This window comes from Cimex lectularius, unplaced genomic scaffold, assembly GCF_000648675.2.
Source record: "Cimex lectularius strain Harlan isolate CLEC.00 unplaced genomic scaffold, Clec_2.1 scaffold31, whole genome shotgun sequence".
In the NCBI taxonomy this organism is placed as follows: Eukaryota; Metazoa; Arthropoda; class Insecta; order Hemiptera; family Cimicidae; genus Cimex; species Cimex lectularius.
Genome location: NW_019392645.1, coordinates 423789 through 436834, shown reverse-complemented (window position 1 = coordinate 436834; position 13046 = coordinate 423789). Strand labels below are relative to the sequence as shown.

The 13046-nt window shown below is 32.9% G+C and overlaps 1 protein-coding gene across 1 annotated transcript; it reads right to left on the bottom strand.

Annotated features, from left to right (window-relative positions):
* Positions 1 to 5932: 5932 nt before the first annotated feature.
* LOC106673724 (fork head domain-containing protein FD4-like) lies at positions 5933 to 7383 on the bottom strand. Its single transcript, XM_014405908.2, has one exon. The coding sequence runs from the start codon at positions 7238 to 7240 to the stop codon at positions 6584 to 6586; it is 657 nt and encodes a 218-aa protein (XP_014261394.1). The 5' UTR covers positions 7241 to 7383; the 3' UTR covers positions 5933 to 6583.
* Positions 7384 to 13046: the final 5663 nt, after the last annotated feature.

The window sequence follows — 13046 nt, the reverse complement described above, 5'->3', positions numbered from 1 at the left end:
TACATGTAGGATGTGAAAAAAAATCTATACAATGCTTCAAAAATTTTAGATTCAATCAAAGTATTTGTACTCACTCAGAGTTTGTTTTCCGTGCAGATGTGTCATTCTTATCTGACGTGTTGACAGTGCCAGTGAGATATTGATATTTTTTTCACATCCTACATGTATTTGTAAAATTTAAAAAATGTTTATAAATCCCAGGCCCTGAAGATGATCTCAATAAAGATCGAAACGTTGGCACGATAAAGAAAATGTTTTTCTGAAACCTACATCTCACCAGACCGTCTCTCACGATTTCTGAATAATCATTTTCAAAAAATGTCAACATTTTTGTATTTACGACTAAATTACTTCTTTCAATTATTTAATCTTTTTACGTAAGGTTTTGATTGAAATTAAAAAGTTAGCGTCACGAGCGGGATTCGAACCCACGACCATCGGTTAAATACGCCGCTGCTCTACCTTTTGAATTATCGTGACTTAGAGCAGCGTCGTATTGAGCCGATGTTGTGTCATTCTTGTGAGTGTGTTGAGAGTGCCACATCTACACGAAAAACAAACACTTTGAGCACTGAAGATGATCTCAATAAAGATCGAAACGTTGGCACGATAAAGAAAATGTTTTTCTAAAACTACGTCACACCAGACTGCATCTCACGATCTCCGAATAATTAACTAACAGTCACTAAACACCACATAAAAAAAATAAAGTTAGAGTCCTAGGCCAAAAACTATAAAAAAAACTTGCCAACTTAACTGAGGACATCCAGCATGAAAAACTACAAAGCTGGACTCCTCAAAACTATCAAAACAGTAGATACGACATTTCTTCTTAGCAGATGGAGATGTTTGTCCCGTATTTTTCTTCCTTTTCTAGAATTTGGGCTAGTTTGTTTTTCTTTTACACCAACAATTCATTAAATTTGAATATCCACGTTCAACATTATGCTCTTACAGTTTGAAAATTTACCCAAAAATATTATTCTACGTTAAAACGTTACATAGGAATTTTGGAAGTCTTTCATTAGGATATTGAGCCAGTTTCAGTAATGGTAGTGGAACTTTACAATATTTTAGGTTATTTTTGGATGAACATTTTCAAATTCTACAATCAAACCCTTAGAAAAAGTCTAAAATCCATAAGGACAACATATTTCATTTGACTGAAATATCGTTTTTTTCGGTTTTTATTATAAATTATTATAGGTATTTGTAAAAAAATTTTGTTAATTTTTCGCTGGGTTCATCGAATATTCTCCATTCTTTCCCCCCACTGCAGTAGTTAGAGTTTTCCAGAAATTATATTCAGATGTGTCATAAATAATAAATCATTATATTTCGTGGACCGATTGACCGAATAACTTCTTTCAATTAATTAATCTTTATGTAAGGTATTGGTTGAAATGAAAAAGTGTCACGAGCGGTATTCGAACCCACGACCTTCGGCTAAATACGCCTCTGCTCTACCACTTCACCTATCGTGACTTCGATCCACTCGGACACCAACTTCCCATATCAACTATAAATAATAATAAAATTTTGATAAACCATAAACAAGTTGTTACAAGCCAGGAAAAAGTTTGAAACTAGGTTCTATTAATTTTCACGTACAAAGACCTGTACAGCTTCAAAATTTAATAGAACAACCTCTTAAGATATTTCAACTTGCAAATATGGATTAATTAATCCACGTACACGTACATAAAACAGTAGCTGTTTGAATTGATGACTTCCATGGAAGGTTTTAGTAGTTATTCGTTTAGTAAAATTCAAAAAACACAGTAAAGACAGTTGGTTTTGTATTTAGACAGTTATAAAACAAAATAATAAATCGAATTCTTCCTTTACAAAGTGAAAACGATTATTTTGTCAACCTATAAATAACAGAATTACGCATATATTTTTGATGGTTATTTTCTGCCTGAAGAATTTCAAATTCCATAATCAAACCTTTAGAAAAGCCTAATCTATTAGGACAAGATATTACATTTGACTGGAATATCGATTTTTCTCATTTTTACCATTACTACAATATCCATAAATGTCATAAATTTTAATGACATCAAAACCATAAATAATAAAACGGGGCAAGAAGTTTAAAACTAGATTTGAATTATTTTTCACGTCGAATGACCGTTCAAGCTTCAAGTGTTAGGGGAAAATACCCCTGAGAATACAAATTTAATAGCTATTTATATTTTATTATAAAATATATAATACAAAAGTGAAAATGCTCAAATTGTCGAAAATTCTCTCTTCATCCGAATTAATCATGATTTTATCAAATCGGTAGATTTTATTTCAATCGTCGTTTATTACAATTCTTATTGGAGTCTCTCTATAAATATTTTATTTGATAACGATTAAGCAATAAACAAATAAAAAATTAAATGATAAATGAATTAGTTCTTTGTTGAAGAAGTTGGAGATTTCCTTTTTTTATCGGAAAAACAATGTTCGGATATAGTTATTTTGCAAATAACATGAGAACGGTTGTTCCAAATTATTAAAAACAGTTTACGCCGTTGAATTGAGCGTCACAAAAATGTACATTAAAAAGTATCTTGCCATTTGGAATAGTTAAGTGTTCTATTCGTATCGTGGAGAGTTAATTTGTTGGCTCATGGGATACTTGTCAAAAAATAAAATTTTACGCGTCTCGGAGGGATTTTCCCCAATATAAAAATAAGGAGAGAACAGTTGTTAAGCTCACCCTATATATACCGAGTAATTTATGGGTGCAGTATATTTTAAGGTTACTTTTGGCCGAAGAATCGCGAAGTCCATAATGCAATCCTTTCAAGCTCTCAGAAAAAGCCCATAATCTCTAAGGGCGATTTATTAAATACAGACTAAAATAACGGTTTTTCTCCATTAATTTACACATAAAAAATTACAGTAGCAACAAGTACAAGGTTGACACCATTTCAAAGAATATACACCTAGAAAAAACTATATTACTTTCTGCCAGGTCCTTCTAACAGATTCTCAATTTTCCCCCTCGCAGTAGTTATATCGAAATTTTTCAAAAATGTGCCAATATTTTTCACCACTATCTACTTTTAGGATTCAAAAAGCCAATTAGGATAAAAAATATATAAATACATATTTGGAAATATGTAAAATGAGCCAGAAAATCAATCAACTTACATCCAAATTAGTCATAATCCTAGTAGGTTTTATTGTTACTAATCCTCGTTGAGGACCAAATTATTATATTTGACTAACACTTTTTCATTTTTTTTTTTTTTTTTTTTTTTTTTTTTTTTTTTTTTTTTTTTTTTTTTTTTTTAATAGAACGGGACTGATACATTGCAAGGTTTCAATCATCCAAAACGTTGTACTCATATCACCCTATCAAATCGTTGTGATTTTATGATTAATCGTCGTTTATGAGATTTCCTATTAGAAAGTCTCTCTCTATAAAGTAAACGGATACAAAAAATTAAAATTAAAACAATTTAATGAAAATAATTTTTCGCGTTGTATAGCTTGATTAAACCAAATTATCTCTCATTTGTAAAAANAGGTTTCATAAAAACATTTTCTTTATCTTGCCAACGTTTCGACCTTAATGGAGATCATCTTCAGGGCCTGGGATTTACAAACATTGTTTACATTTGACATGTATTTGTTTAAATTTAAACACTGATTTGTGTTTGTAAATCCCAGACCCTGAAGATGATCTCAATAAAGATCGAAACGTTGGCACGATAAAGAAAATGTTCTTCTGAAATCTACGTCACACTAGATCTCACGATTTCCGAATAATCATTAAATATTAAAGAAAAAGACTTTTTTTATCTCAACCAATACCTTACATAAAGATTAATTAATTGAAAAAAGTTAATTGGTAAATCGGACCACGAACTCTAATGGAATTAAAGAAAAAGGTTAAAATTAATTGGGAGTAAATTTTTTTATATAAATTTATATACTAGAACACACAAAAAATTAATCTTTCGATAGAAAACCCTCAAATAAACAATTAAGTAAAAACCAATTTATCTCTTTAAATTTACAAAACTTTACAGCCAATTTTTATTTATACATTACGATTTTTTTTCTTTATGATATTCCGCGTCTCATAAAAGACTCATGCCACGAAGGGGGGATGAACAATTTATTTATATTTATCGTGACCTCGATCCACTCGGACACTAACTTCTCATCTCAACCCCACCTTTTGAATTTTCCCTCCTTTTTGCCATTTTTCAATCACTTAGTAGTATGATTAAGCCCGATGTTGCTAATTCTTAGGGAATTTTTGGATTTTATTACTTCTCTATTTGATGGAATGAGGGCCCTTACGGTATTTTTTGACAAATCCCAACTAAACCTCCAAGGGTTGGGCCGGGATTCGAACTCAGAACCGCAAAAAGTGGCAAATCGCAACACCCTAACTCTTCCAACGCTATCAAATTGAAATATTCTAGCCGATAATGAGATTTGATTGTATAGTAAATAATTCATTATAAATTGATTTTTTTTAAAGTTCGCGTTGAACGTTTTGACTGAAACGGCGTTTAAAGGAATCTAAAAAACTAGGCGAATAGAATTCATAAAAACTGAGGATACGTTTTTCTACGATAGGCTCATTTTATAAGTTTTTTCTTAGACCTAAACCTTGAAACCGAAATCAAAAATATAAAGTAAGCTCATCTTCTTTCCTTTTTTTAAGTTCATGTTGCAAGATATCACTGAAACGGCTGTAAAATAATTTAAAAAAAACGAGGTGAATAGAATTCTTGAAAACTGGATATTTTTTCTATAGTAGGCTCATTTTATAAGTTTTTTCTTAGGCCTAAAGCTTGAAACAGAAATGAAAAATAATAAATGAGTTCATCTTCTTTTTTTTAAGTTCATGTTACAACATCACTGAAACGGCTTTTAAAATATAAAAAAAACAAGGTGAGTACAATTCGTGAAAAAAGGGTTTTTTTCTACGATTTAGGGTCATTTTATAAGTTTTTCTTAGACCTAAAACTTGAAACAGAAATGAAAAATAATAAATAAGTACATCTTCTTTTTTTAAGTTCATGTTGCAAGATATCACTGAAACGGCTTTTAAAATATTTTTAAAAAACTAGGTGAACAGAATTCCTGAAAACAGGATTTTTTTTCTACGATAGGCTCATTTTATAAGTTTTTTCTTAGACCTAAAACATGAAAAAATATCAGTGCTTAGATCAAAGTAGAATACAAGAATACAAACAGAAGTACAAACGAACATTTAAATTTCTTACATTTTTCCCCTCTATGCCTTTTTTTATTCATAACGTTAAGAAAAATATTATTTCTTATAGGACAACAAAGTTTAATTAATTATTGATACTATTATTGTTATATTATTCAAATCAGAAATATTTTGTCTTTAAAAAAAATTGTTACATTGTTTTGAAATTTTTTCACGAGGGGGACCCCATTTTCGATTCAATCTCTTTACTGTGATTTATTCCGTTGTTGTTTTGTAATTAATTCTTTTGTCATTAGAACCTTGAATTGATTGCCGTTTTTTTTAAACATCTTCGACAGGTATGACCTGTTATTCATAAAAATGGTCGATTAAATACACTTGAGGTTAGTTTTTAAATTTTTGGTGGGAAAAGAGTGTCGCCGATGGAAAAAAATGAATTTTTTCAATGCGCATTAACGGTTCTTTTAAGAATTACACGCCAATAATTTTCTTTTGTTTTTGTGTAATTTTCAGCTGCCCACTTCAGTGGAAAATCAGCTGACCAATGATTCATATATAAAATACACACCGTTTTTTTGATGTGTGCCAAAGTGACCAAGCGTGAAAACTAATTAAAATTGGATTTCTTTTTAAAATTAATATGAGTTTTGATATGTTTTTGAGTGTGGTTGGGGGGGGGATGATTTAGGGAAAAGTAAATAAAAAACTATATTTAGATGTTTTCACCTATTTTTATTTTATCTAATAAATTCACGATTCAATCGTTTTTTCTAAGGAACTTTTTAAATAAACATAAATTACATATCTACAATTCATTAGTTAAATAACTATAATATACTATACAAAAAGACCTTTTTTTTGTTCTTCTTATACATTAATATATCACAATGAACATCCTCGAACAAATGAAACAACACATTGTCAGAGTTGCACAACAATTAGAGGGCACAACAAAAGCGCCGTAAAAACAATTAAAATTAAATAATAAAAAAAACATTCGAATGGAAAAAGGAAATAGTTACCATAACGGTCGGGTAGACCGCCTAATTTGCGTTTATAGCAAAAACAAATCACAAAAAGTCCACTTTTTGTTGAATTCCAACAAGAAAAACATAAACGGTGGCTAATAAACATTTATAACTAGGCGATTCACAATGATATACACAAAAAGGAAAGATGAAACGACATTTAGAACTCGTAAACAAAACAAATTAAGAAAAAGTAGGATATCATGAGGTAATAAATACACAATCGGAGGGAAGAGGTTGGCAAGTATCTTCGTTTTAACCACTAAGGGAGTAAACCGCTTAGTGTGTAGTTTTGTAAATGAGATATTTTGGTGGTGTCGAACTATTTGTACGTTTAGTTATCCAAATGAGGAAAGGGTCAGACGGCTGTGAGCGTCGGTCCGAACCTGAACGTGTAGGAATAGTACGGGGGCTGGGGGTTGTGACTCGGAGGCGGAATGTAATAAAGAGGTGGCCTTACCGGCGGCGGTGGCGGCGGAGGAGGAGGCGGAGGCGGCTGTTTCTCGGGTTCGGGCGAAATAAGGGATTCTATGTCGAAGGGACGTTTCGGCCGAGGAGGAGGTTCCGAAGTCTGCGGAGGCGTCTGTACGATCTGCGGCGGAGGTGGAGGATTCACGACGAACCTGTTCAAACTGGCCAACGCCGCCAATTCGTTCTCAAGCCTGTCTTTGTCCGATTTGAGCAGTTTGAACCTTTTCCTCCTTCTCAGGAGAGAACCGTTCTCGAACATATCCAGGGCGGCGGGGTGAAGGGTCCAGTAGGCGCCTTTCCCAGGCCTGTCCGGACGCCTAGGTATCTTGACGAAACAGTCGTTGAAAGAGAGGTTGTGACGGAGGGAATTCTGCCAGCGCTGCGTGTTCCTCCTGTAGTACGGGAACCTGTCACTGATAAACCTGTAGATGTCGGCCAGAGGTAGCATCTTATCCGGCGAGCTCCATATGGCCATCGCCGTCAAAGAGATGTACGAATATGGTGGCTTCTGATCGCCGTACGACTCTCGGCACGGCCGAGGCATCCTTCCCGACTCAAGATGAAATCAGAACTGAAACCTGTCAGAGCCGGAGCAAAGGGACCTCCTAGAACCCCTCTCCGCCCAGACGTGTTCAGTCACGCCCATACCTTTTACCATTGGCGTACACGTTCTCCACCCCGTTCCCCACCAACGTCCACCTTCTCCCTTCCTGATCACCATCTTTTACAACATTGTATAAACATTTGCCCTCTATTCTCTACATACACATCCACGATTCTAACAAACACTAACAAACAGTAACAGTCTCCCCCTCGACCCACCTTTACCACACACTGTGCCCTTTTATATAAACATTACTTAATCAAATAAAAAATGATCCTAATCCTGATTATTCTATGAAAACCACCCTAAACTGCCTACACCGTTTATATATCGGGCGAATATATCTTTCACGTTCAAATATAGATCCAGATCAAACCCGAAACCAACCCCTCCCTGGCTACTTCCAGTAGTTAAATTTGATTTTTCTCTTACATATACGCGAAAGCAGTAAACAAACCATATAGAAATGTGTGGTGATTAGTGACCGTTAATTGATGATTATTCGGAAATAGTAAGATGCGGTCTGGTATGACGTAGATTTCAGAAAAACATTTTTTTTATCGTGCCAACGTTTCGATCATTAAATACATATAGGATGTGGAAAAAAGTGAATTTATACAACGCAATAACATACAATTTATATTCAAAAAATAAATATATTTCACTATTTTTCTAGTATACTATATACTAGAAAAATAGAAATACTTTGATTGAATATAAAAAAATATTTTTTTGCAATATATAAAGTCACTTTTTTCCACATCCTATATGTATTTGTTAAATGTAAACAATGTTTGTAAATCCCAGGCCCTGAAGATGATCTCAATAAACATCGAAACTTTGGCACGATAAAGAAAATGTTTTTTTGAAACTTACGTCACACCAGACCGAATCTCACGATTTCCGAATAATCATTAAACCCTATAGAGTTCAAACAAAAATTCCTTGAACTAAACCAATGTGTCGTTGATGCCTTAATCATATGCACTGATGGTTCCAAAATTGGGTGTTCTTATTGAGGGTCGTCCTTCTATTTTTCGTTTACCCTCAATTTTCAGTTTATATAATACCGAAATATTTGCCATTTTAAGTGAATATATAAAGTCAGCTTTCATACTTGAATTAATTGAAAGTTGGGAAAATCAGTAGAATCAAACCACACTCAACAAATTAAAAAACATAAAAGAGACTTATAAAATCCATTATATTTAGTGGTTTGATTGACCAAATTACTTCTTTTAATTAATTAATCTTTTTATGTAAAGTTTTGGTTGAAATGAAAAATGGCAAAAAGGGGGAAAATTCGAAAGGTAGTATGTTGAGGTGGGAAGTTAGTGTCCGAGTGGTTCGAGGTCACGATAACTCAAGTGGTAGAGTAGCGGCNACTTAAAGTAGTTAAATTTGATTTTTCTCTTACATATACGCGAAAGCAGTAAACAAACCATATAGAAATGTGTGGTGATTAGTGACCGTTAATTGATGATTATTCGGAAATCGTAAGATGCGGTCTGGTATGACGTAGATTTCAGAAAAACATTTTTTTTATCGTGCCAACGTTTCGATCATTAAATACATATAGGATGTGGAAAAAAGTGAATTTATACAACGCAATAACATACAATTTATATTCAAAAAATAAATATATTTCACTATTTTTCTAGTATACTATATACTAGAAAAATAGAAATACTTTGATTGAATATAAAAAAATATTTTTTTGCAATATATAAAGTCACTTTTTTCCACATCCTATATGTATTTGTTAAATGTAAACAATGTTTGTAAATCCCAGGCCCTGAAGATGATCTCAATAAACATCGAAACTTTGGCACGATAAAGAAAATGTTTTTTTGAAACTTACGTCACACCAGACCGAATCTCACGATTTCCGAATAATCATTAAACCCTATAGAGTTCAAACAAAAATTCCTTGAACTAAACCAATGTGTCGTTGATGCCTTAATCATATGCACTGATGGTTCCAAAATTGGGTGTTCTTATTGAGGGTCGTCCTTCTATTTTTCGTTTACCCTCAATTTTCAGTTTATATAATACCGAAATATTTGCCATTTTAAGTGAATATATAAAGTCAGCTTTCATACTTGAATTAATTGAAAGTTGGGAAAATCAGTAGAATCAAACCACACTCAACAAATTAAAAAACATAAAAGAGACTTATAAAATCCATTATATTTAGTGGTTTGATTGACCAAATTACTTCTTTTAATTAATTAATCTTTTTATGTAAAGTTTTGGTTGAAATTAAAAATGGTAAAAAGGGGGAAAATTCGAAAGGTAGTATGTTGAGGTGGGGAGCGGTGTCCGAGTGGATCGAAGTCATAATAGCTCAAGTGGTTAGAGCAGCGGTGTATTGTGCCGAAAGTCGTGGGTTCGAATCCCGCTCGTGACACTAACTTTTTCATTTCAACCAAAACCTTACATAAAAAGATTAAATTAATTGGAATAAAAGAGACTGATAAACCTTGGGAAACATCCTTCCAAACTTACAGGCGTGATGAGGTCGTACTATGTCGATTACTTAGGGCACAAAAATATGTCCCACAAGCACCTCGTGGAAAAATCTATACCACCAACATGCCTTTGTGGTGATAAATTAAATGTATTACAGATACTTGCGCCCCCTCCCTTTTGTCTGAGGTCGGCTCATTACCCCAAAATACCCTGGACTATAAAGGAAATGTTAGGGAATGAACAGAAAAAAATTGATAAGGTCTTCGAAAGTCTAAAAATGAGAAATCTCTATAACATTATGTAAATGTCCATAATTTCCAATAAACCACTGGTAGTAGAGGTGGTAGAGTAGCGGTGTATTAAGCCGAAGGTCGTGGGTTCGAATCCCGCTCGTGACACTGGCTTTTTTATCCCAACTAAAAACCTTAATTAATTGAATTTAAATAAAAGATTCAAGTTACAATCTGTATGTAAAAATCATAAATAAATAAACTATTATCTATCTACCTCTATCTGTCAGTCGCACAAAAGCGGTTCAAATTTTTTTTTACGCCTATACATTCCAGAACAACTGGAGAATACAGAGACACACCATACTCGTCATTGATGTCGGATCCGAAATTGACGACTGTTCTGTACAGAAAGAATTTCTTCGATGGTATATTATCGTATAAATTATTACGTTCCTTAGCTGATTGCCCATTACTGCTTAACCGAATTAACTTTCATGTTCAATCTTATCATTCCAGAAGTCACATAACATTCTCCATCGATTCCCGTAGAACTAATTATGCCAAATTCAGTTTTATACCAAGTACAACAAATTTGTTTAACTCATTCGAAAATATAGATATATTTAATGTCAGTTTAAAAAAATTTAAGCAAATTTTATTATTAGACTATTAAATATTGTATCATTAATATAATTTATAATTGATAAGTATTTAAATTGTTTGTTTTATTATTATAAATAAGAATTCAATTTTTTGTCTAAAGTAGAACAGTCCAAGCTGTGGAACTCCATAATAGAGAATCTGTGTTTGAAAAAACTTCTTTAGTTCCAGCGCTGTTTATTTTTATTTCATGGAAAGCTTTTCAACTGTTTTGCAGTCATCCTCAGCCAATTAAATTTTTAAAAAATTTAAATCTAGTTTTTAGGTAAATGTTGAGATCACTATACAAAACAACATTTACATAAAAACTTTTTTTTTTATTTAATTGGCTGAGGATGATTGCAAAACAGTTGAAAAGCTTTCCATGAAATAAAAATAAACAGCGCTGGAAGTAAAAGAAGTTTTATTCAAACACAGATTCTCTATTATTATAAATATTTCTAAATTTATCTACAGTTATAACGGTAATACTTTTATTGTATACTATTGTAATTGAGAAAACGTAAATAATTAAATTATCATTTGATGAAACGAAAAATTTTTTATTCACTTAGTCATAATTTACAGTTGTGGTGTATCCTGAGACATTACCGAAATGTGAAAGCTACAGGGCATTATAACCATCAATATGTTTATCCTGTAACAGGGTGTCCTTTTTAGATGGCTGAATTTCTCTTGAACCAATGAAGCTATAAAAAAAAGACTTTAACATTATTTAGTTTAGTTTCAAACAAATTTTTACCTTTTTTTGTTGAAAAATTATACAGGGTTCCTCAGGCCCAGTTCAACTTAAAATGCGTTCATAATTTCAAATACGGCCCTATACATACTAGCACCTCATTTGAAAGGATTTTTTGCGCTGAAAATAATGGTGCAATCGGATGGTGAATTGGCCAAAAAACGAAAAAGTTATTGGGAAAAAAACCGGCAGCGTAATTTCGACGAGGAGCTCAATATTTTACTGTATGTTCGCGAAAATCAGAATTCCTCTCTCCGAAATGTTTGAAGGGTTTTAGGTTTTTCAAAAAATAAAATTAGAGATGTACTCCGGACTTAGAATTTTAAGCAGCTCTCACCTTTCCAGGGACTTCGGGACTCTGATTATGACAAGCGTCTAACGTTCCTTGCACAAATGTCAATTTGGTAGGCTGAAGAAAACATCGTATGGATTCACGAGTTCACCTCTAATGAAACACTAAACCGGTGGAATTTTCGAACGTGGGCCGAGAAAAAACGGAGAATTTCTCTTGTCATCATCAGGTGGTTCGACGTTTGGTGTGGACTTCTCGGAAATAAAATAAATTGGGCCTTATTTCTTCGAAAATAATTTAGTTGTTGCTCAGTTCCTCAATTTTTGAGGGAGGTTTAACCAACACTATTAGATGATGTTCCTCTGCAACAATGACAATGATTCTCCAGTATGATGAATGCCCCGCACACAAATCTTTGCAGGTGAGATAATTCATCACTTCCGGTATAGGACCTCATGGCCCTATCTGTTGACCTCCTCAGTCACCCGATTTAACTCCACTATTTTCTGCGGAGCCATTTAAAAAACAACGCAAAACAATCATAACCCAGCAACCTCAGCTGAAGAACTGCGGCAAAGGATAAAAAATGCTTGTCAATCCATCTCACCTGACTCTATCGCTCTGAGCACCTGAGAAGAGTGGTTAAAAAGGAGGAAATCTTTACATCTTTACGCAAGCCAGGTTCGAACATGAAATGTGATTAATAAATAGCAAAGCAAATGACTGTTTGTTTTTCCAAACTTCCTGCCATAATTTTGTCATTTTTTTGACCAATTTTAAATCGTATTGCACCATTGTTTTCGGCGTAAAAATTCCTTTAAAATGATATGTCAGGATGTATAGGATCGCATTTGAAATTTTGAAGTTGAATTGGGCCTGAGGTACCCTGTATAATTTTTCTGCAAAAAAGGTAAAAATTTGAAACTAGACTAAAAAATGTTAGAGATGTACCGCGGTAGCCGAGTGGTTAGCATGAGAGACTCTCACGCCGCGGTCGTGGGTTCGATTCCCACCGTTGCCCCTGGCCCTTTTTTCCCAATAACCCCCCAAATTTGAACACACATATACGAATTTGTCACATGGCTAATATGCATAGTTCATAACGCCAAAAAAAAAAANAAAAAAAAAAATGCTTTAAAGAAAGAGTGAATTTGAAATTAGAAAAGTTACTTTTAATTTAAATTTGAATTTAAAAAGAGTGATTTTGAAATTAAAAAAAGGTTAATTTGAAGTTAAAAATAGTGAATTTGAAATTTTAAAAAAATTCAAAAAGATGAATTTGAAATTAGAAAAGTTACTTTTAATTTAAATTTGAATTTAAAAAGAGTGATTTTGAAATTAAAAAAGGTT

Excerpts from the sequence above, each read along its gene's own strand:
- LOC106673724 (XM_014405908.2), bottom strand. The coding sequence starts at position 7,240 with ATGCCTCGGCCGTGCCGAGAGTCGTACGGCGATCAGAAGCCACCATAT.